The 20947-nt window shown below is 45.2% G+C and overlaps 1 protein-coding gene across 1 annotated transcript in view; it reads right to left on the bottom strand.

The window, feature by feature from the left end:
- The window catches only part of LMCD1 (LIM and cysteine rich domains 1), a 58151-nt gene extending 52832 nt beyond the window's left edge, over positions 1-5319 (bottom strand). The window contains exon 1 of the mRNA XM_042930030.1: positions 5157-5319. Coding sequence (XP_042785964.1) covers positions 5157-5198 — 42 coding nt within the window. The 5' untranslated portion in view covers positions 5199-5319. The remainder of the gene's footprint in view (positions 1-5156) is intronic.
- Between the last annotated feature and the right edge of the window lie 15628 nt (positions 5320-20947).

Here is a 20947-nt window from a genome sequence, read left to right as displayed (position 1 = left end):
AATCCTCTTCCCAACAGCAAATGAAAAGGAGGGGGGTGGTACTTCCAAAGGAAGGCACTTAAAGGACAACAGCTGTCTCTTCCTTCTGGATGTCCTTGAGAGCTGTTCCACAATTCTACTTTCAGTGGGACAAGGTTTTAGGCCTGTTTTCCATAATCCTTTGCTATTTGGGAGACAGTCTGGTGTACTGGAAAGGTCAGTGGACTGGAGGGAAAAGGAAGACTGGTTCTCCTTCAAGGTCCGCTACTTCCTAGGAAAGGTGACCTGTCCAAAGTCACCTGGTAAAGAAATGCCTGCAGTTATTATCATGACTCAACCCCTGCCAGAAAACTTCTCATAATAAATATTTCAATGGTGTTGGATGAACCCTAGGGAGATAAGAACTCCCAAGATCTATGCTCATCATGACAGATTTCCACTTTATTATTCACACGCTATTTTGAATGTGTAAGTTGGAAAGCAAAAATGAATCTCCTTTCCAAAATCAAATTGAATACCTCTTCAGGAGACCTGCTGACTCCAGCAGGCTGTAGGAGGAATTATTCCCTCACCTTTCTGTCCTTACCTTATTCTCACCAGAAGTGGCAGGCATGGGGGTGGGAAAGAAAGAGGCACACGTGAGCCTGTGTCACTGTCCCTCCTTCCTGGTCCCCAGCTTTTGCTGGACTCAGCCTATTCTTTTTCTTCCTGTCACCTTTGGCTAGTTAATGTGGAAAGAGGATCAAACCACAGGAACTCAGAGGGAAATACCGAAGTCCTTTTCCCTCTGTCCTGCTTATAGAATGGTGGATAGGCCCTGGCTAAGAGGAGGTCTTGGAGCCTAGATGGCTGAGTGTAAAGCCTGGAGATGGTCTGTGATTAAGCCTTTCCTTGCCCCCCACCACCCCAGGTGGTGGATGCACTGGTGAAAGTCCATCAGCAGCCACCAACCCCACATATTCACACAGGTCTGCACAAGATGACAAGCATCTGCAATTTACCAAGTAATGGCTTCAGCATCTGTTTTCAGAGATCCTTTAAGAAGGACTTGGATAATTTCTGTCTTTCTTTTTTAAAAAGGCTCTCCTTGGGGCCAAGTTCCTTATACACCTATGGGCATGTCTCCACTGCCTTGGCTATAAAGATCTTTAAGTGACAGCCTAGTATATTTTTAAGATTGAAGGAGCCAACGACAGTTCTTGAGGAGCTGTGTTTACATTGGATCGGCTCGCTCAGGCAACATGCCAGCAGTTTTGCACGCTGCAGGAACTGGAGGTGAAAGCAGGAAGCGCTGAGGGCAGAGGAGAGGATGAAGCCGGGGGACAGGAAAGCCAGGAGGGAGGGGATGCAGATGAGGATGTGGGGAGACGCCCAGCTGAACCTGGCAATGCACTTAGAACCATCATGTAATCCTCTTCTGACATTGTGTTGAGGGGTGAAAACAGAAAAAACTGGCTCCCTTTGGAGCCAATCCACTGGCACATGTACAGTCAACAGTGAACATGCTCTTAGATCTCTTTGTTCTAGTCCTTTCTAAATTCCTGCAAGTGGCTCCTTGGCAGCCAATAGGCCTGTATTCTTGCAAAGCCTAATGGGTTTCGGCACATTTTCTCAGCAATCTCACGTAAGGAGCTGGACCCCTCTGGGGCTAAGTTTCCTTGTCTAAAAAGTGAAAAGAGCTCCATGTCCCTTTTCAGGCCTAAAATTCTATGACTCCAGAGTGAGATGACTGGTGATCTCTGTTCCCTGTAAGCAGATTTTATATCTGTTGGGGGGAGAATGAAGACAAGATCAATGTTCAACTTATCAAGACTGAGCTGGGGCGCCTGGGTGGCTCAGTCGGTTGAGCGTCTGACTTCAGCTCAGGTCACGATCTTGCGGTCCGTGAGTTTGAGCCCCGCGTCAGGCTCTGGGCTGATGGCCCAGAGCCTGGAGCCTGCTTCCGATTCTGTGTCTCTCTCTCTCTCTGCCCCTCCCCTGTTCATGCTCTGTCTCTCTCTGTCTCAAAAATAAATAAATGTTAAAAAAAAAAAAAAAAAGACTGAGCAACTGGCTTTGGTTCAGCTGAATAAAAATTAGTTGCTATTGAGATGAGATAGTCATAAAGAAAAGCATGTCCTTTATCCACCAAAAGACTCCTTTCAGCATTCACACACCCATCGGAATCTACAATTGCCAACCAATACTACTCCTACCACTACGCCTACTACTACTAGCTAACTCTGAAAGCTGCTGTGCTGAGCCTGTCATATACATTATCTCATTTAATGACCACGGATACTTTGGGAGGTAGGTGCTGTGACCGTCTCTCCAATTTTCAGATAAGGACACAGACTCAGAAGTTAATTCGCTTGCCCAAGAGCACATAGCCAGTAAGTGGTAGAGTTGGGGTAGGAACCTGGATCTGGTTACAAGAACAGCAGTACCAGTATTCTTAAATTTGCTTAATCAACAACAGAATAAATCCGCAGTAGTGGTTGATTCCACTAAAAGAAATGGCATTTGGCCTTCAAGGCCCTTTATTACCAAGGAATGTTGACTATGCTCAGGGAACTTTCTGTGCTAGGACACCTTCTCTTTCCCAGTAGAAAAAAAAACAAATGATGGCTCAAGAGTAGCCATTGGGAGCATTTAACTTGGCACAGATGAGAGGAGGCAGGTAACTGTTCCTAAGGTCTGCCACTAACTAGGTATGTGATCCTCAGGAGCCACTCTGTCAGATTGGTTAGACAGTCTCTAAGGCTACTCCGGGTTCTGGATTTTATGTTCTCCTGAAGACCTTTTTATGACTTCCCAGCTGCTAAGGATTCCTTGTATCCCTCTTCCCTTTGGGGGTAGGGCAGCAGAGACAGTTTGTGTGCCATTTTAAACCATTTCTCATTTTGTAAATGCATCTCTTGCAGCTCCAAGAGTCTAATGAAATGGTTTCAAAATGCCTACGTGTGATTAGGCATCCTGAAGCCAAATGTTATACCCCCCGCCCTGCTGCTGCAGATTTAAAGAGTAAATATGCAATAAAAGCTTTTCAGCATGCTGTTGGTATGACAGTGTTTAATCACTATTATAAAGTTCAACAAAGAGAAGTTCTCTCCCACTCCCTTCTTTTCCCTTGACTTTTTGAGTTGAAGACTGGTTAATCTACATAGTGGTGACCGTCCTCCTCATTGCCACAGTCCCAAGAGGTTAAAAAAAAAAAGTCCACTCTTTCATCTCTACCCACCACATTCCTTCTCTAAGCCTGTAATTGGATCTAAATGGAAAATAAACCCTTTGCAGGCCAAGGAAGTTGGCACTAGAGGGTGACAAGAAGGAGAACATGTTCCACCTCTAATCCGGATAATCACACTCTCCGATGCAAAGGAAAATAAAAACAAGGCTTCCTCCAAGCTGTGGCTTTGGCTTTCAGTAAGGAGGAGGGTTTCCATGTACTCTGCCTTACTTCAGACATTATCTATCAGTCAACATGTAGTAAAACCACCCCCAAATCACCTGACTTTGTAGAGGACAGTGGGAGCTCTGCCCCTTTAGTCCTAAACTCTTTTACCTCAGCTGAATTTGGGGAGGCAGTTCAGGCACACAAATGTCCGGCTGCTACAAGTTAAAAAACATTCATGTACAAAATGTACTGTCCGCGAACACTATGGTCTTAGCTGGGCAGATATTCAGTGGTTCCCCGGTAGTTTATTGAGTCCTGCTGTGTATGGTATGCTGTGCTGGAACAGAGATGAACCAGAAAGGTTTGCCTTCAAGGAGTTTAGAAAGATGTGTAAAGAAATAAGAGCAGTGCGTGCGGGACTCACTACTAGGTAGAAATTAGCAGGTACCTTACCAAGATCTAAAGTGTTCTGAGAATTCCATAGAAGGAGAGACGACCTGATTCTCCAAATAGTCTGGCAAATGTGATGGGACACGGTAGGTTCCAGAGATGCCCTGATTAAGTCTGACTTGGTGAACACATTCAGAAAGGTCTGCAGGACTCTGTGTGGGAGTCTGGGGCAGGACAGCTATGTAATGGTGCAGCAATAAATCAGATGCACGAACTCTGTGGCTCTAAGTATCTGGCTTGCATTTTTATTTTGAGTCGGACATGGGTGTGGGGTTTTTTGTTTGTTTGGTTTTGGTTTTTTGCCTCTCATCCTACTCCACAGGTAATGGCAGATGTCTAAGGAGGACTCTGCCCGCAAGAGTTTAAAAATGACTGCTTTGGGAGATTAACCCATAGTGTATCATTACTGATACAACTGCTGGGAGGGAGGCGAGGTCTATTATCCCCCAAACTGGAGACAAGGAAAATGAGGCACAGAAAAGTGACTTGGTCAAAACAGTATAGCTAAAAAGGGGCAGGGCCAGGGTTTCAGAGCCTAAGGCTTTCCTTACCCTGTGTTGCCTGCTGGAACCAATGCTCCATAACCCTGGGCTTTTGTTTCTCCACTGGCTTAGACTGTCTCTCTGTTCCTTTCCAGCTCACTTGCCCTCTAAGTCTCTGACCTGTGCCCTCTCCCAACTGCATCCAGGTAAGTAGCTGGTGGGTGTTGGAGCTACAGGCACAGCTGAGGGCCTCTCCTGCAGTAATTCACCCGTGACCTTCTGGGCTCTGGGCCAGCCCTTCCTGAAAGGGAAACGTGCAGACCCTGGGGACAGAAATTAGTTCCCCTGTGCTGGCACTGCTGCCATTGCCAACATCACCAACTAAAGAAACGTGCGCGCGCGCGCGCGTGTGTGTGTGTGTGTGTGTGTGTGTGAGCGAAAAACACAAAATACTAGGAGGACAGACAGCCAAAGGGGAGATTCCTTGTGAATAAATGTTACTCTCCCCCAAGCCTTCACCTCAATTCCGGGAGGTGGAAGATGGGGTGGGAGGAGGTAGGATTTTTTTTCCCCCTCGTTTCAGACAACAGAATTACTCTTAAAAAGAAAAAAAAGTTTTATTTAAATTTTAATTAGCATCACCGAAGAACTAAGATTCTTTGCAAATACTTTACACAATGGCTTTTAAGAGTAAGTTTTAGGGTGTGTGCCTGTTGGCTCAAATATGTATTCCCAACTTGTTTTCTGGGAAGTCTTGGAATTTAATGAATTTCCTTCTACTTACGTCTGGGGAAGTCTCCGCGAAACCTGGGAGAGGGGCACAAGGAAAAGGTAGAATGTGGGTTAAGTACAGACAGATAGCAGCTCACCTTCTGAACTCCTGGGTTGAGGTCCTTAGCCACCTTTGCCATCTTCTGTGGTGCAGGAACAGCGCCTGGCTTCTCGGCAGAGGCGCTAGGGCGCGCAGCGGGGACAGCGCTGGCTGAATGGCCAGGTTCGCGGGCCCAGGGGGAGCTCTGCGCTCAGCCCGGCGCCGCGAGGTCCTTTAATTGGAGAGCGGGACTCCCTCTAAAACCGCGCCAGCCAATCCTCGCTCGCGCTCGCGCTCGCGCTCGGCCAGCCAATCGCAGCGCGCGGCTCAACCCCCTCCCTCTGGGCGGCCAGGGCCGCGCTGGGCGGCTGCTGCGGCGCGAGCACTGTCCTGACGTCAGTGCGGCCGCGGCCCCTGCCGGTCCGGGCGGCTCTCATCAGTCCCTCGAGTGAGCGGCAGGAATCCGTCCCCACGCCCTTCTCCTTTAAAGGACAACGGGCAGAGGGTGGGGCGGGCTGCTGGGCCCCGCGATCCATTCAGGTCAGAGGGGAGAGTGATCAAACTGGTAGGCCGAGGTATTTTTAGTGAGCTGGGTCCAAAAATAAATGCTGAGCGTGTTCCCCTTCCCACCCTTTCTGCCTTGTTCTGGAGGGCGGGCGGGGGGAGGGGGGGGGGAGGGTGTGTGTTGCGGGGCGAGGCGGGGGAGGCAGGTGGTATTCAGCCTCACCGACTGGGCCTGCTAACTTTCCCAAACCCGGGCAAGTCCTCCCTCCAGTGAGCAGACAAGAGGTGAGAGTCCAGCGGAGTTAAGTTTTTTTTGTTTTTGTTTTTAAATGGAGGTTTCTAAATTATATGAATGTGCCTTCCATAAGTTGTGTTAGAGTACACCCTCCCAATTCAGCGAGGAGGAGAATACAATTCTGATTTTAAATAAGCGCTGAGATGCACATTTTCTTTCTAGTTTCGTGAGTACTTAAGGTGTTCTTGTTGCCGTGATGATAATGACGGTGATTTTCACTTGCATTTGGTACATGAGGACACAGGATCAGAGAGGATAACTGGTCCAAAGTTGAACTCTTCAGCAAGGCTTTAAAATCTGAGTTAGTGAGAGTGAGCACTTACCTGGGAAGAAAGGGCACGGGATTATAGCAAGCCATAAACCAGGAAATTCTAGTTAAACTCAGAAAATTGGGTTATGGAGATCTGGACCAGCAAGCTTCCATCTGTGGATTTCTCACATCCGTGGGGCAAAGTGTCTGGCCACGTCTAGCATAACAGGTCCTGTAAGACATTATCAGCCAGGTCTTCCCTCGAAGTGCCGTGCTGTGTGCCTATAACTCCACATCTCTATTAAGCAGGTTCTACAAACCTGGGGTCCTGGGGGCATTTTCCCTGCCTGGACAGAGGACTAAACCCCAACCCCTTTTTACCCTGGGGAGAATACTAATGTTTCGTCAGGTTTTTGGTCCTGTAACTCACTGCCAGAAATGAGTACCCGCTTCTACCAGGACTCAGGTGGGCTAACATAAACCAGGTTGCAGGGAGACTGAAAGGGTGGGGGGGGGGGGGGGGGAGTGGTCTCAAAGTACTTTATGTGACTTATTTGGGAGGATGGGGGAGCTGCAGGTCACATTCTAGGGCTTCCTCTCTTATTGGAGATACTTTCCTTCTTAAAACCTCCTCCAGTTTGGTTGTTAACATAACATCATCATCCCCAGCAATCCCAAATCTTAACCAATGATCCCAAATTATGATTCCTTTTTTACATTCCTGGAAAATGCTGGCTTTCTGTTCGTGATTCCCCATTTTCCTCCTTCGTGGATCTGCTGGAATTGATGTTTGTCTTGCTTGCTCCCAGCTGTAGCCCCAACACCTAGCATGTGACAGACACTTGGAACACATGTGTTGAATGAATGCAGGTTGGGTTCTGTCTTTTAATCAGCAGTGAGCAGGCAGGCAGGGCTAGGAAGAAACGGTGCAGTGCTACACCTGGTTTAGTTTGTCCAAACTTCCAAGGTGGGCTGCACAGTAAACCCGTGTATAAATAAACGGTGGCCAACAGAAGACTGGCCTGAAAGAGTTTCCATGTGAATAGCCCATTCAGTAGCAAATCCTAGGAACAAAAGTGCTGAACTGGGAAGTCATGCCAGAAGCCTTTGTATTTCAGAGTTACAGGAACAGAAGCCAGGAGAATAACAAAGACAGGCTTTATCCCTAGCAAACTGGGCAGAAGCCTTCTCAGTGAAGTCATTTCTCACTCCTTTCCCAGCCACCCTTTTGCCCCATCTTGAGAAATTATTGTTTCATGGAATAATTCTAATTGTATTAACTTTAACACTGTGTAGCTCCAAACACATGACCCTCTTCCTCTCCATATTTTTACCCTTGGCCCCAGTGTCATTTAAGGAGGCAGATATTGTGGCTCTTGTGAGAATCAGGAGCTACTGCTTGGGGTGGCGCAGTCTCTTTTTTCTGGAAAATAACCTGTTGTGGGCAGAAAGGCACCCCCCCCCCCCCCAGTCCCTGCTTAGTACTTATTCTGTCCCCAGCTAAAGATGCTGACTTTGACTCTTCAAACCCTTCTCTTGAGCCAAATGTTCCAGGGGACCTATAGTTCAGAGTCTTGGCTGGATAGCTGGACAGACTATTATATTTTTGGACTATTCTGGAAAAAGGAGGAAATGTGACCATTACACCTCAGCTTCACTCTAGCTCTGAGATCCTTTTGCTTCTGTTTGGAAGAAAGTGGACTGTCATTTCTAGGTAGGAACAGTGAGAGATCTGATTTTCCCAATGCTCATTGCTTTGTGGTGCTGGGGCTTATCAGAAGCTTCATTCATCCTTTAAGCAATTTGGGGGCACCTGCCTTAGCCAAGCCCTGTGCTGGGTACTGGGGACACCCCAGGTACATAAACTAATCCTTCCCTTTCAAGAATGTTTTGGTGTCATAAACATCATTGGAGCTCTCCAGCTGACAAAGTTCTTCTCTTACTTGAACTTTAAGACAATCACAGAATACTTCTAATTATTCCATAATAATTCTAATTATTTTTCTGGGAGAAAAATGGAGATATTGGACAGTCAAGCTCTATCCAGGGTCACATAGCCAGTAAGTGGCAGAGCTAAAATTTGAACTCAGGATTTCTAACTCCAAACTGTGTCCTTTCAACTGTACTGCTTTACCTCTCAAATGAATCTTAAGGATTGATTATGGGGAAAAAGTTAAGCACTTGAAAATGGTGTTGTTGTTATTGTCATTACCAATGGGTTTGTCCCAACTGGGACTTTTCACTCTGTCTCCTGCCCTTTTCATTGTTCACTCATTCATTCATTCAACAAACATTGAACTGAGAACTACAATGGGTTAGGAGGCCCTGAGCTGAGATATGGCACACCATGAATAAGACAGAAAAGGTTCCTGCCCTCACACAGCTTCTATTCTAGTGGAGGGAGACAGGCATTAATCAGGTGAACAGATAATTAGATAAGGCAATTGAGGATGGCAGTGATTGCCTTGGAGGAAGTACATGGAAAAGACATTCACTCGATATGTGGTCCTTTCACGTCAGATGGTCCAGGAAGGCCTGACTGAAGGGATCATGTGAGCTAAGACCTGAAGAAGGAGAATGAGTCATCTGTGAGTAGAGTCTCCATGGAAAGAACATTTCAGAAGGATGGAGTCATAAGTGAAAAGACTCTAAGGGGGGTACAGGTTTTCTGTGTCTGAGAGATCATAAGGTTGCTGTTGTTGGAGGGCAGTGAGGGACAGGGAGAATACATCAGGGGACCTGAGAGGTATTTGGTAACTGGATCACATTGGACCTTGCTATGGAGGCTAAATTCTTTTCTGGGAAGAGTGGGAAATTATAGGTCAGTGCTTTCCATGTAAGACATAATGTGTGCCAAATAAGTCATTAAACATTTCTAGTAGCCACATTAAAAAAAGGTAAAAGGAAGTGGGTGAACTATTTATAACATGTTTTAGTTAACCCAGTATATCCAGAAGGTTGTCATTTCTACCTGTGATTGATATACAGTATTACTGAGACATTTTACATTCTTTTTTTGGTACTGTGTCTTTGAAATCTGGTGTGTGTTTTATACTTTCAGTACACCTGTGTTGAGATTAACCACACTACAAATGCTTAGTAGTCACTTGTGGGCAGTGGCTACCATACTGAACAGAGCAGTTACAGAGTTTTAAGCAAGGGCAGGGAATGACAGTATCTGATTTACTATTTAATTCACAGCAAGGATGCCCAAGAGGTACTAACAGAGACCTAGCTTGTTATCAGGTGGAAAGACCAAGGGTCTGAAAACCAATAACTACATGTCTGGTCTACTCTGTTTCAACTCTACTCTACTTACACTGGGAAGGGCAAGTGATTTAGCCAAAGTCACAAAGGTAGAAAGAAGCTAAGCAAACCTTGAACCCAGATCTTTTGGCTTCATGCCAGACAGTTTAGGAACTTGCCAATAATTAATGGCTCACAATGATGATGTTTTTATTGTTACATTGTAGCAGGTGTGGCTTAGTTGTTTTAGTATGCAAACATGAGTGATGGCTTCTATTTGGTTATGAGTTTTTAGACCCATTGTGTTCATTAAAACACCCAGCACCCAAGAATAGGTATATATAAATAATCCATGAGTCACCTGATATATTTTGATGTGTAATAATTGATTGATATAAATAATCCCTGAACCATATGATATAGTTTAATATATTAATATTAATTGATAGAAATATACCATAAACCACTTACATGTTTTAATTTGTATCAACTTGGACCATCATTTATACCAAGTATATATGACTTGTTCACAACTTAAATATTTTGGTTTATTTCCTGCCATTCTTACAGTGACTTTAATTTTAGAATAACTATCTAATTTTTTCCAGATTTTTGGATGGATTCCTAGATCAGGAAAGGCTTTGTCTATAAGGTCAAAACATCTGGATAAAAACAAAACATGGTTTTTGGACCCAAGCATTCTCCTGCTTTGTAGCCCAACTTTGACTGGGACTGTGAAGTACCCAAGGAGAATCTATCCATTGTGAAGGAGCACTGGATCAGGAGTCCAGAGCCCTACATTTTGATCCTAGCTCTCCTAAAATGATATGGCTGGCCATCATCTCTAAGGCCACTTGTGACTCAAATGTGTTATTTACTAGGAGGCAGAGATAAATTTGCTCTGAATATCAGATACATATCCCACTTGATGGTGCAATGGAGCCCTTCCCTTTATTTGCCAGGTCAGTGAGAGAGTGTGAAGAGCCAGGATTTAGACCCAGAAAATCTCTGCATGTGTTTTAGCTCTGTCACAGGGATGGGCGCAGGCATTCGGACAATGTATTTGCCTATTTGCTGGTAAGAGAATGGAGCCCCGCTGGGTTATTTAAGCTGCTTAAAGCCTCATAGCTAGTTAGGATCCAAACCCAACTGGGATCACTCACAAGATGTCTGGCTTTACAGTAAGGGCTTAGCTTGGACTAAGACGGGGAGAATGGGCTCCTCACCTTTCAGGATTGTAATGGGTATTTTTTGTGTTTTCTTCCATATCCACTCTTTGCTCTGTACTCATACGGGTCTCCACTCTCGGGCCCCTTTGCTGTCTTCCTGGAAGCAGGAGACTGGTAGGAGATCAGGGGTGTGTGTATTTAATCTCCCCTCTTCCGCCTTGTTGGCCTGGATTTTAGAGATGGTCGTGCTCTTCTACCTACAGCCACAGCTCCTGTCAGCCTGGGGACAGCTCTCTCCCGTGGCTGCTTCAGGCCTGGGCGTGGTCCCTGCTTCCTGCTGTCACTGGCCTCAGGGTGCTTCCTCTTCTCAAGTGAGTCCTTTGAATTTTGTTTTCTCCTTCTTTGAGAGTGCCTTTATTAAATTTCTGTCAGTCACCCCTTCAAGTGTGTCTAGCCAGGGCCCTGACCTGTACTGAAACAGAGTGGATTTTAGAGATGATCTCATTGTAGCCTTTGCTGGGTTATTGAGATACAGAACACCCTCTGGGTTTCTCATGTAGTCTTTTCTGCTCTTGGCATGTGAATTAGTTAAAATGATTTGGAGCTTTGCAAACGCTTAGAATAGGAAGACCAGTTGGAGGTGTTGGGAGAAACAAGACAAATTTGGGGGCCTTCCCCATGACAAGACTGCCACAGCTGCTCTAGGGTCATGAAGAGGAGGCTGCCCATGGCCATTGACAGTGGCTTTAGGTGCATAACTCCCTTGTGCCTCGGCCCTCTCCTGTGTCACAGTGGGGCTCATTGTGAGGAATGAATGTGGGTCGTATGCAAAAGTTTGGTCTACGCCTGACGGCCCTTCCAAATGTTCTGTTCCCATGCCAGGGTTCCAGCTGACATAAAGCCAGTCTTGTGTCTTTGGGGACAAGGCTTGAATGTGAGACGCTGGGGGACTTGGAGCCCTTTACTGAGGTAGACCCTCTTGAATCGCTGTAGTTTGCTGACCTGCATCAACTTTGCAGCCAAGATGCAGCAAAATGCTTCTCTTGCTGCTGGGTTTGGCAGAAAACTGTTGAGAAAAGAGTGAGGGTTTGGAACCTTAACTTACCTATCTGTAAAATGGAAACAGTGATACCAATATCCTGAGTTTGAGCCCTGATTATACTACTTACTAGTTATGTGGCCATGGGCAAATTAACTGTTCTCTTAGACTGCTTTAGCTATAAGATGGAAATGATCAGCCCTACTTCCAGAGGGTAGCACCCTGCTTTATGAGGGGGCATGTGCAAAGCACCCAACCCATTGCTTGATACAAAGTAATTAATACCCATGGTTTCCTTCCTTTCCCAAGTTTTCTGTCACTTGGAATGTCTTCAAATCCACAAATAGATTCAGAGTAACAGTTCCCTGCTATTCTTTCCTTTAGCCTCAGAGATGAAACTTGCATTAGACTGTTTCTGCAGACATTGTTTTACTTGCACATGGTGATCAGGTGCAGGCAGGGTAAACTTGTCAGCTGATGAGTGGGCATCTACCCCCCAAAAAAACAAGAGGGCCAGAACCTCCAAGTTCCCATCCCCACCCATGCGGCACCTACCCTCTGCTTGGATGCTTTCCATGTCCGAGAACACATGCTCTTACTGGGCCAATCTGGCAGTTTGGGACATCTCTCATTGTTAGAAGGTTCTGTGTTACCTTGGCTGACATCTGCCTTCCTAGAGCTGTTACCTACGTGTTTTTTCTAGCCTTTGCAATGTCTTTGAAGGGCTCTCCCTTTCTTGAATAGTGACAGTTGATCTGTTAGAAAACTGTTGTCATGTGTTCATAGGTCTTCTCTCCCCCAGACTTTAGGGACTATTTTATCTGGCCCCAGTTACATTCCACCATTCCATTCCACTTTGTCAATAGCCATCCTTTCTCCTATCTTGGTAACTGTGTTGCAACCTGTGGAGGGGTAAGAGCATCAGCTTTGAAGTCAGGGGCATTTGGTTCAAATCCCTGCATGGACACCCACTGGGAACCTCAATTTACCTATCTGTAAATGGAAACAGTAATACCAATATCCTAGGACTCCCAGGCAGATTAAATGTGCTAATGTATGTACCAAGTATTCAATCTCTTGCCCAGCATGGAAAAGGGGTGGTAACTGTATAATTACTTTTTAACTAATTTCTAGGCAAGTGGTTACCATGCTTGGTTCTCTTAGAAAATATTCCTAGTGACCTTTAACATTGTCATCAGCCTGGATTTGGGAGTTTTCCCTCCCCCCACTCCCTTACACCAGGAAAAGGGCATTAAATGAGTGTTCCATGTATTTTGTTACAATCACAGATTCTTAGGAGGATGATAGGACTGTCAAAATACTGTTCACCGGTCATTTTAAGTATGTTCATGGGAGGCAGGATTTAATTTAAAAACAGTTTGGATCTTCTGTGGCTAAACATGTACATTCTAAGAGGTCCTTCGGGATTGCAGTGGAGTGTTCAGACATCCATGGGCAGAATTCCAGAACTCTTGAAAGATGAGTGTGTCCTGTGGCTGATGAACAAGTTATGAAGACACCAAATCCCCCTGACGAAGTCCAGCAATGCCTTGCCACTGATCAGCCTTTCTGGAAAGACTAGATGAGCTCACTGAGAAGAAAACGGTGGATGGGAGATTTCAGGAAAGATTCTTAGTTATCAGAAATTAGGCATTGGCAGATCTGGGGCTTCCTGTTGATTTCCCAAGTTGTTCTCACAGCCCAAGACACATGGTTTGGCCATGATGTCATCTGACACAGATAGACACGCTGAGACCCGAAACTGTCAAACAGATTCTGGATTATGATGGAGGGTGGGAAGGATGTACAATTTAAGGGCCGTGTGAGTGTGGAATGAGTAATGTTTTTCAGTAGGGTATTACCACCCATCCTATCATTGGTGGGGGTGGGTGAATTGAACTCTGAGATATTAAAAAACAGGTGTTCTGTATCCCCCTAAAGACCTTACTTTTCCAAGTTTAAATTCTTTATTTAGTAGTATCTTTTGTCACACTAGGAAAGTATTTTCTCTTTTTTTTTTTTTAATTTTTTAAGTTTATTTATTTGTTTTGAGAGAGACAGAGACAGTGTGAGCGGGGGATGGGCAGAGAGAGAGAAAGACACAGAATCCCAAGCAGGGTCTGTCGTATGTTCACAGGTCTTCTCCCCTGCAGACTGCCAGAGCAGAGCCTGATGCGAGGCTTGAACTCACGAAACCACGAGATCTTAAATTTATTTTTTTTAAGTTTATTTATTTTGAGAGCGAGAGAGAAAGAGTGAGCAAGCAGGGGAGGAGCAGAGAGAGAGAGAGAGAGAGAGAGAGAGAGAGAGAATCCCAGGCAGCCTCCACACTGTCAGCACAGAGCTGGATGTGGGGCTCGAACTCACAAACTGTGAGATCATGACCTGAGCCCAAACCAAGAGTCAGACACTTAACCGACTGAGCCACCCAGGTGCCCCAGGAAAGTGTTTTCACATCCTGTTGAATTTACATGACCAATGTCAGTCATTCATTCATTAGTTCATTCATTTGTTCATTTGATCACTCAGTTGATCATTCAGTCATTTGGTCTGTGGTTCTATCAGTTACTCAGTCATTTCATTGGTTCATTGGTTGTTCAGTCTTTCATTCACTGAATGACTCTTGCACATCTCTTTCTGTACCAAGAGCTCCCCTGGGTGTCAGACATGCACAGTGAAAACAGAGTCACAGAATCAAGTCTCCTGGGAAAAAGAGATGCTAAACAAGCAATTGCAACAAAAGGTGATGAATGGGGAGCATTATGATAGGAAAAGCATGAACCCTGAGGCAAAAGAAGTTCAGTTTGGCTGGAGATTACAGTTTTCCATTACCTAAAACATCAGATCCCAGTGGCTTAACTTCCTGGGTGTCTAAATACATAACTCCAAACACTCTTCCATTAGAAAGAATAGAGCTAGCTTTGTGGAGCCCTTGCGATGTAGACAGCCACTGAGACAACACCTAATCTTCCCTGAGTTAGTGTCTCTACATATTCCCACTTCACAGATGAGGCAGTTGAGGCTCACAAGAGGATAAACAGCTTGTTTGTTGGTCACATAGAGTGAATTGGCAGAGCCAGGACTCGAACACCGTTCTGTCTGATTCTAGAGCTCATGGAAATAACCATGAATGTTTTCCCCCTTTGTGCCCAGGAAGTGGAAACTCTGTAACAAAAGGTGTTGAGAAGCCAGGGCAAAGAGAGCCTTTGGACCTTCCTACTCTACTCCCAAAGAACCAAGAGGTCTGCATTGAGCCTCACAGCCCATGGGAAAAAGAGCAAGAACTTGGGGTGATCAGGTCAGAGAGCATCTTGGGGTGAACTCTGTTCCTGCATCCCAGAAGGCATGAGAAAGCTTTGCGGGAAGTTATTTGTAAGAGTAGAAAGACCTTAGGCAATCCAACGCAGAAATGAATCAATCTTACTCTCGTATGTGCATTTTAAATGTAGCTAGAATAATATAAAACGGAATTAGAAAGCCTCATGTCCACAGGATGTCTTTATTTAGTGTAAAGCAATCCATTACACATGCTCTCTTTCCTTTTCAGTGATGAAAAAATAATGTGAGTCAGTCATTTTTGCAAAAATAGTCATTTCAAAAGAAAATAGTTTTCTTAGAGAACATAGCCTTCTCTCTATTTTTTCTCTCTCCTTATGTCCCCTCCTCAAACACGAACTCAATAATAAATATTTCCCATCCAGATGTTAGATCATATTGGGATAATTTGGAAATCTTTGTGCTAAATTTAGAAATGATTCATCTGCACATTGAGTGGTACCTAAGTTTGGCCACGGATGGGGATAGTTGCTTGCCCTGGTGCTGATTCAGGCTTGCCAGTGAGTGATCTGTCTTCTATCACTTGAGATATTACTGAACTGCTGTGATGACTCAGCTCGAGTCTGTACAACTGTGAATACAACAGCGAGCTCCCTCAGCAACTTCTCTTGGTGTCCCCCACGTGGTCTGAGATGATTCCGGGCTCATTGACACTAAGTTTGTGCCATGTATTCTCAGTGAAGGTATGCGTGAGTCATGTTTCCTTGTGTCTCCCTGTCAGTCCTGTTTGGTATTCCACAGTTGCCACAGGTGTAGTCCATACATCATCCCCTTATTCTTAAGTACCTTAATTATCTTTGAAGAATTTCCTTTCTAGACCCAAGAACCGTGAGCCTCAGAATCCATGTAATCTGCCTCTCTTCTGTATTACTACAATAGTATTACTTCTTCTTGACACTAATTAGTAGTATTCTACCAGTGCAATCCAGCCTTTACCATCAGCAGCACCCCTACCATCATTTCTCCTAGTAAGCAATATTTTGGAATACTTAGAATGTTAGAAACAATGGTTGGGTTCCTAATACGCTTTATCTGAATTAATCCTCATACCAGTCGCATGTAATAGGTGCTATTTCGATCCTGATTTTGCTTAGGAGTTAAAAACAAGGTTCAAATATGCAAAGTAACTCACTTGCAGTCTCACCGTTATTAATTGGCAGAGGAATTATCTAAACCCAACTTATCTGACACTATGCTTTTAACTAAGACCTCCGTATTTTCTAACTTGGTGATCTTTTCCACCGTCTCATATCATCATCCTATCGCTTCTGTGCGGTTAACTTTGTAATACTGGCTGCCTGATACTTGCTATACTCACATGATCAAGACTGCAGGAACAGACAGGTAATGTTCAGCATGCACTGATATTTGGATCAGTCTGCATCATCTATTAAAGTAAATCCCCTGAAGGAAAACAGAAATCCTGCATTAGTATGGACTCAGAAGGATGACATTCAAACTCCCAGTCTCCCCTCTCTGGCAGACACTTATCAATCTCCAGGCAAGAAGCCGTTTTTTAAGTAGTTATTCCTCTTTGATACAGGACTTCTTTTCCCTACTGTCCTATAATTTTGTTTTCTCTAGTGATGACCTCAGTTCTTTCTAGGAACAGTCTCATGGCATCTGTAACGTTTTGCTCAAACTTTATTTCTCCTGGTTGAACAACTCTAACCTGTGCTCAGGAGGCCCTGGTGGTGTATATGGAAATTGGAAATTAACCCATCATTTCTAATGTCAAGGGGACTCTAGTGAGTGATGACTGCCAGCAGGGAAGAGTGGCTCCTATCCTGAAACCCCATCTGGTCCTGGTCCTCCCTTTCAGGTCCATTCCTTTCAGGCCAGGCTTAGGTTCCATGGACCCCAGAATTCTCTTCGTCAATGGCCCCAGTCTCATTTGTAGAACAGAGTGGGCCTCTGCCCTAGGGCCATTCTCCTCCAAGGATGAATCTTGTCACACTTTACCCCTAGGCCCAGGAGGAAACCAAGAGGTGGTTGCTTATGGGATGTGGATGGAGTTTGAGTGTCTTCACTTATTTAAGCAAGACCCCTTGGGGTGTGGGGCAGAGCTAGGAGCAGAAAGAGAAGGTGGTGACAGGCCAGAAACCAGAGGGAAGTCCAAGAGCTTGGAACTCAAACTCAGCCTTCTAGGTTGTTTTGAAGAATTGTCGGGTAGGAGGATAGAATATATTTTTATTTAGCAGTATGTTAGCTTGATTTATAACTTGTGTATATTTAGACATACACCCCATGGGCCTCTACTTATACCGTTTTTCCTTATGTCCCACAAGTGTTAGGGGTAGGTAGGCCTGTTAGCTACCACTAGGGCAATCAGTCGTCCCAGTGTATCTGAGACTAAGGGGTTTCCTGGGATTCAGGATTTAAAGTGCTAGTGGAGAAAGACCTGGGAAAACTGGAAGGAAATGACTTGATCAGGGGCACCTGGGTGGCTCAGTCGGTTGAGCGTACAACTTCGGTTCAGGTCATGATCTTGGAGTTTGTGAGTTCAAGCCCCGCATTGGGCTCTGTGCTGACAGCTCAGAGCCTGGAGCCTGCTTTGTATTTTGTGTTTCCTCCTCTCTCTGCCCCTCCCATGCTCATGCTCTGTCTCTGTCTCTCAATAATAAATAAACGTTAAAAAAATTTTTTTAAAAAGAAAATGAGTTGGTCAATCTAGACTACCTACTACCTATAATGTAGTGACCACTATTGATTTATATAACTATATGGAACTCAGACTACTTCTTTCTGGGGCAGAAAGAACTTCTGTTTACATTTTCATCATAATAGCATGCAAGAAATTCCACTTAATGATAGACCTTCTCTCAGAATCAGGAGATAATTAAAGGTCATTTAACCACTGGCAGGCATGCTGTCTCCAGGGCAGGATGCAGCCATTAGCAGTGGCCTTTGTAAAATTGCCACTAAAATCAACAGTGAACATTCATTGACCACTAGAAGAAACATCATCGAAATTGTTGCTGGAAGTCAAAATAGCTTTGTGTACCCTGGACTGTCTTATTTCTTCAAGAATGAGGAAAGTGGGGATGGTTCCGTGTGATATTATTCCTATCGATGCCCAGTTCCACCTTGGCTACAACCATCTAAGGCACCTCCTTTCTAGGGAGCCTCCGGTGCCTAAGAGGTGTGGGTATTTTGAAGTGTTTGGCAACTGAAAAAAGAGTAGGTGAAGCATCTTTAGCCAAATAATTTCTAGGAAAAATTGAGAGGTAGATGAAGTTCATTTCTGCCCATGCTGCTGTTTCCACTTTCCCCATCATCTTGTTACCTGAGTTTTTAGGAATAAGACATTCACTCATTGATTTATGCATTCATTCATCCAGCAAATGAGGCCCAGAGTGGTAACACTGCAGGCAAAAGAAACAGCAAGACCAAAGGCTCTGTGGCAGGGACGTACTTACTTTAAGATCTAAAAGCAGACCAGAGGAATGGGCTGGAAAATGAGGAAAGTGGAGCAGGAGAAGGTCTCAGCTGGATTGGGGCCAGGTCACATGAGACCTTAGGGGCCACAGTACAGACTTTGGATTTCATCAAGTGCAATGGAAAGACAGTGTGGTAGTCCGATTGATCCCCAGAGATAGGCACACCCTAGTCCTGGAACTGTCCCCATTATCTGATATGACAAAAACAGACTTTACAGATGTGGTTAAATTCAGGATCTTGAGATGGGGAGATTATCCTGGACTATCCACGTGGTCCTGGGTGCCATCATATGCACTTCCTTCTTTTTTTTTTTTTTTTTAATGTTTATTTATTTTTGACAGAGAGAGAGACAGAGCATGAGCGGGATAGGGGCAGAGAGAGAGGGGGAGACGCAGAATCCGAAGCAGACTCCAGGCTCTGAGCTGTCAGCACAGAGCCCGACACGGGGCTTGAACTCACAGACAGGGAGATCATGACCTGAGCTGAAATTGGATGCTCAACTGACTGAGCCACCCAGACGCCCCCATCACATGTATTTCTATAAAGATGGAGGCAGTGAGAAAGTGGACAGACAGAAGAGGACAATGCATTTTGACCATGGAGACAGAGATTGGAGTGATGTGGCCACAAGCCAAGGAAGGCAGATAGCCTCCACAAGCTGCAAGAGGCAAAGAACAGATTGTCCTCTAGAGTCTCCAGGGCATGGCCCTGCCAACATGCTGATTTCAACCCAGTGATACAGATTTTGGACTTCTGGTCTCCAGAACTGTGAGATAATAAATTTTATTGTTTTAAGCCACCATGTTTGTGGTAATTTGTTACAGAAGCTGAAGGAAACTGATACAGGCAGGTTTTGGCTTTAGGCTGGGATGTGACATGATGTGATTTCCCTCCTTCAGTGACTGCCTTGAGAGTTGTGTGGAACAGAGATCAGAGGGGACAGAAGCAGAAATAGACCATGTGGGAAGGTCTTGTCAGGTTTTTGCAGGTGAGACCCAGTGCCACTGTGGAGGTGGAGAGAAGTGGAACCCTAGAGATTTTCTTTGGAGGTAGAATGACAGAACTTGCTCACAGATTGCCATCAGGAAAGCAGGCTTTGAAAAGTCATCAGCAATTTACTCTGAATGTAAAGATGCCTTTTCCTCCAAGGAAAACTTATAATTTTAAAAAGAAGCACAGGGATAAACCCAGCGGCGGGATTTTAGGCTCTGTCATACCGCACGTATGGAGAAAGGTGTTTAGTGGGTTGTGGGCTGGTGGAGTTTCCCTGCAATCCAGTCTGTGATGCTGCTTCACTAACCATCTTCTCTGTTCACGAACTGTCATAAATCCTTTTTTACAAGTAGACGGACTGCAAATCAACTAATGATATTTTCCATGCTAGCTCAAAGGGAAATTTCTGTGTCAGGGAGGCATTTGAGAGATGAGGCTTCAATGCCTTATGACATTTCACAGGTTTCCTATGTTGGTTCCCAAACTTCAGCCTGTATCTGATTCACCTGGGGAGCTTATATGTCAGGCAGATTTGAGAAATGTAGCTCCAGAGATTCTGATCCTATGTCAGGGCATGTCTAGGACAGCACCTCTCAGACTTTAAAGATTCTGATTCAGCAGGCCTGGGTGGAGCCTGAGAATCTGCATCCCTGATGAGCTCCCGGGTATGCCCACACAGCTGGTCTCTGGACCACACTCGGGATAACGAGATTCACAGAGATCATTTTCAGAGCTTTACGCCCCCATGTACCATGGAGGAGCCTGACTCTGGTTCGGATGTGATACCACACGTGTTAGAAACAAAGGTAGCCCAGACGCACTGCCAAGCCTTTCTGTGCGATGGCCCAGCTGTCATCTTGGTGCAGCAGATTCTTTTCCTCTCTAAACCAGTGACACTCCGCATTCTCTCCTGCTGAGCTCACAAACGCCTCCTTGCCAAACCCAACAGGGGCCGGCTTCCCAGACTGAGTTACGAGGCTGAGGTTTGCCAGGCTCGCCCCTTCCGGGAATGCCGTGGGCCAGACGGCTTCCTCAATGCAGCGGTGTCTGTCTTGCTCGGGGCCCATTGAGGGTTGGCATGCCACAATCAGCGTGTGTTTCCAACACACAGTCCTGGCCACGCTTTTCCTCCACATCAAATCCTGCCCTGGCCCTGGTCAAGCTCCCTGGCCTACCCACAAAGCTCCACTTCTATCTCTAGCTTTTGCAATCTACAACCCACCCATATAGAACCACCCTGAGTGCCCTGTTTCATAGGCTTGCTTTCTCTTCTCTCCAGGCTCTGAGTCACTGTTTAAGTCAAACCATCCTCATAGGTGGCGAAGGAAACACACGGTAAAGAGAAAGAGGAGCAGAATTGGGGCATAAAGAGAGACAGTGCAAGCCAGTGGTTAAGAGCACAGGCTTTCGTACAAATCCCAGTTTGGTCACACCTCTGCTGTGTGACCTTGAGCAAGTCTCTGGGCCTCAGTTTTCCCATCTATAATGGGATAAATAGAACCTTTCCCATAGGACTGTTGAAAGGGCTTAATGAGTTAATATATTTAAAAGGCTTAATTTTGTGACAGGCCCATAA

This window comes from Panthera leo, chromosome A2, assembly GCF_018350215.1.
Source record: "Panthera leo isolate Ple1 chromosome A2, P.leo_Ple1_pat1.1, whole genome shotgun sequence".
Taxonomy (NCBI): domain Eukaryota; kingdom Metazoa; phylum Chordata; class Mammalia; order Carnivora; family Felidae; genus Panthera; species Panthera leo.
Note: the sequence above shows the minus strand (reverse complement) of the source record. Positions and strands in the feature narration are given on the sequence as shown.